Raw genomic sequence first — 2,245 nt, forward strand, 5'->3', positions numbered from 1 at the left:
TTTTTCGGTATCATTGCCTTGATCTTAATTTTCTTATCAAATTGTAATTCTGGCTTAGACCCTTCCCCAGGTTTGCCTTCAAACCAGTAAAAAAAACAATGTGCTCATCTGCTGTTTTCTGCCAAAAACAGGATTTCCCATTCCCAAACCATTGCCATGTGGAAGAGGAGGCTGTGAGGAAAATGAGGATGCCCCAGGACACCCAGGAAGGTGAGGAGGAATTCAGTGCCCCTTTCCCCCTCTCTCCTCTTCCCCCTGCTCCATCTCCCAGCCCAGCACAGCCCCTGGCTGCAGGACAAACCTGCTGCCAACACCATCCTACCGGGCTTGCACTGGGGGGATCTCCTTCCCCTTTCCTCTGGCACGGAGGCAAATCCCATCTTCTCCTTGTCTTTCCTCCCCCAGACAAGAAGCTGAGGATGGAGACCAGGGAGGAAAAATCCCCGTGGAAGAACCTGGAGGAAGAGGCCATTATGAGGGACTCCAGGGCACAGGTATTCAACGGGGAGGAAAATCCCCAGAGGTCCCACAGGAGGAGGGGCTGCAAACCCAGCCCAGTGTGCTCTGAGTAGGAAAGACCCAGCCTGAGCCAGGAAGGTGGACAGAGCTTCAGCCAGAGCTCAGAGCTGGTGGTCCATGAGCAGGTTAAGGATGGGGAGAATCCCCACAAGTTCTTGGAGTGTGGGAAGAGCTTCAGGCAGAGCAGCACCCTGATCAGCCACCAACGCATCCACACCGGGGAATGGGCCTATGAGTGTGGAGAGTATGGGAAGGGCTTCAGCTACAGGTCAGAACTCATCAGGCACCCACGCATCCACTCTAGGGAGAGGCCCTATGAGTGTCCCCAGTGTCAGAAGAGGTTTCGGACCAGCTCCAGTCTCCTCCAGCACCAGCAGATTCACAGAGAGGAGAGGCTCTTCCCCTGCCCTGAGTGTGGGAAGGGCTTCAAGCACAACTCCCACTTCATCAGGCACTGGCCCATCCACACTGGGGAGAGGCCCTACAAGTGCCCCTCCTGTGGGAAGAGGTGTCAGAGCAGCTCTAATCTTCTCCTGCATGAGTGCATTCACACAGAGGAGACGCCCTTCCGCTGCCCCAACTGCGGGAAGGGCTTCAAGCAAAGTCCACCCTCATCACCCACCAGCGCATCCACACTGGGGAAAGGGCCTATGAGTGTACCCAGTGGGAAGAGCTTCACCCAGAGCTCTCACTTGACCAGTCACCAATGGAGGCACCACTAAGGGAAGGCCTCCAATGCCCCAAGTGCAGGAGGATTTTGTGCACTGCCCCAACTCCAATAATTTGAGTATCCACGTTGGGAAGAGCCCTGATGATCCATGTTCCCCATGATCCATGCTGGGAAGACACCTGTCTCTTTTCCTGCCCTTGCCAAAGACATGATGTGGGATGGAAAAAACATGAAGGTCTGGCCATGGCCCTGTAATTACATTCACTCCCACCTCAGGTCATTGCCAGGGGCAGGTAATGGACTCTCTCTGTCCCTGAGGAGAAGGTTGTCCCTTCAAGGCAGGGAAAATACATCACCAGGAAGAGCCTGTTATTGATGTATTAGTTTTCCCTGTAAACAGTTTTATTTATCCCTTCTGTTATCAATATCATTTCTGTTTTTGTTTGTTCCTTATCTTGTTGCTGTTCCCAATAAATTGTTCTTATCCCAGCCTGGGATCTTTGCCTTCTGTTCTTTCCATGGGAGGCAGGAGGGCAGAGAGGGCAGCGCGGTTTTAGCAGGAGCAGGAAATTGGGGAATCCCATTCCTGAACCCCAGCCCGTGGAAACCGAGCATCCCAGCTGGTCCCAGCCCTGGTGGCCATGGCAACAGCCTTGGGAGTGTGTCCCTGGCTGGGGCTGTGGGAACCTCTTCCCTCTGATGCCCAGGGACAGGAGTGGAGGGAACGGCTGCAGCTGAGTCAGGGCAGACTCAGGTTGGATGTCAGGAAAAGGTTTTTGCCCAGAGGCTGCTGGGGCCCTGCCCAGGCTCCCCAGGGAAGGGTCCCAGCTCCAGGGCTCTCTGAGCTCCAGCAGTGTTTGGACAGCGCTGCCAGGCCCAGGCTGGCATTGTTGGGGTGTCCTTTGCAGGGCCAGCAGTTGGACTGGAGGATCCTGATGGGTCCCTCCCAGCTCAGCCAATTCTTTGGTTCTGGGATCCCATGAGCCTGGGGATGGGACTGCCAATGGTTGCCATGGCAACGGGCTCTGGCTGCAGGCTTGAGCTGGTGTCCATGGC

General features: G+C 55.2%; 1 protein-coding gene across 1 annotated transcript; it reads left to right on the plus strand.

The window, feature by feature from the left end:
* Positions 1–419: 419 nt before the first annotated feature.
* Positions 420–1,241, plus strand: LOC131559611 (zinc finger protein 22-like). The gene is made up of 3 exons (XM_058808029.1): positions 420–494; positions 645–787; positions 971–1,241. Exons 1-3 carry the CDS (start codon positions 420–422, stop codon positions 1,239–1,241), a joined length of 489 nt encoding a protein of 162 aa, XP_058664012.1.
* The last annotated feature ends 1,004 nt before the right edge of the window (positions 1,242–2,245 follow it).

The sequence above is a fragment of the Ammospiza caudacuta genome, chromosome 7, assembly GCF_027887145.1.
Source record: "Ammospiza caudacuta isolate bAmmCau1 chromosome 7, bAmmCau1.pri, whole genome shotgun sequence".
Taxonomy (NCBI): Eukaryota; Metazoa; Chordata; class Aves; order Passeriformes; family Passerellidae; genus Ammospiza; species Ammospiza caudacuta.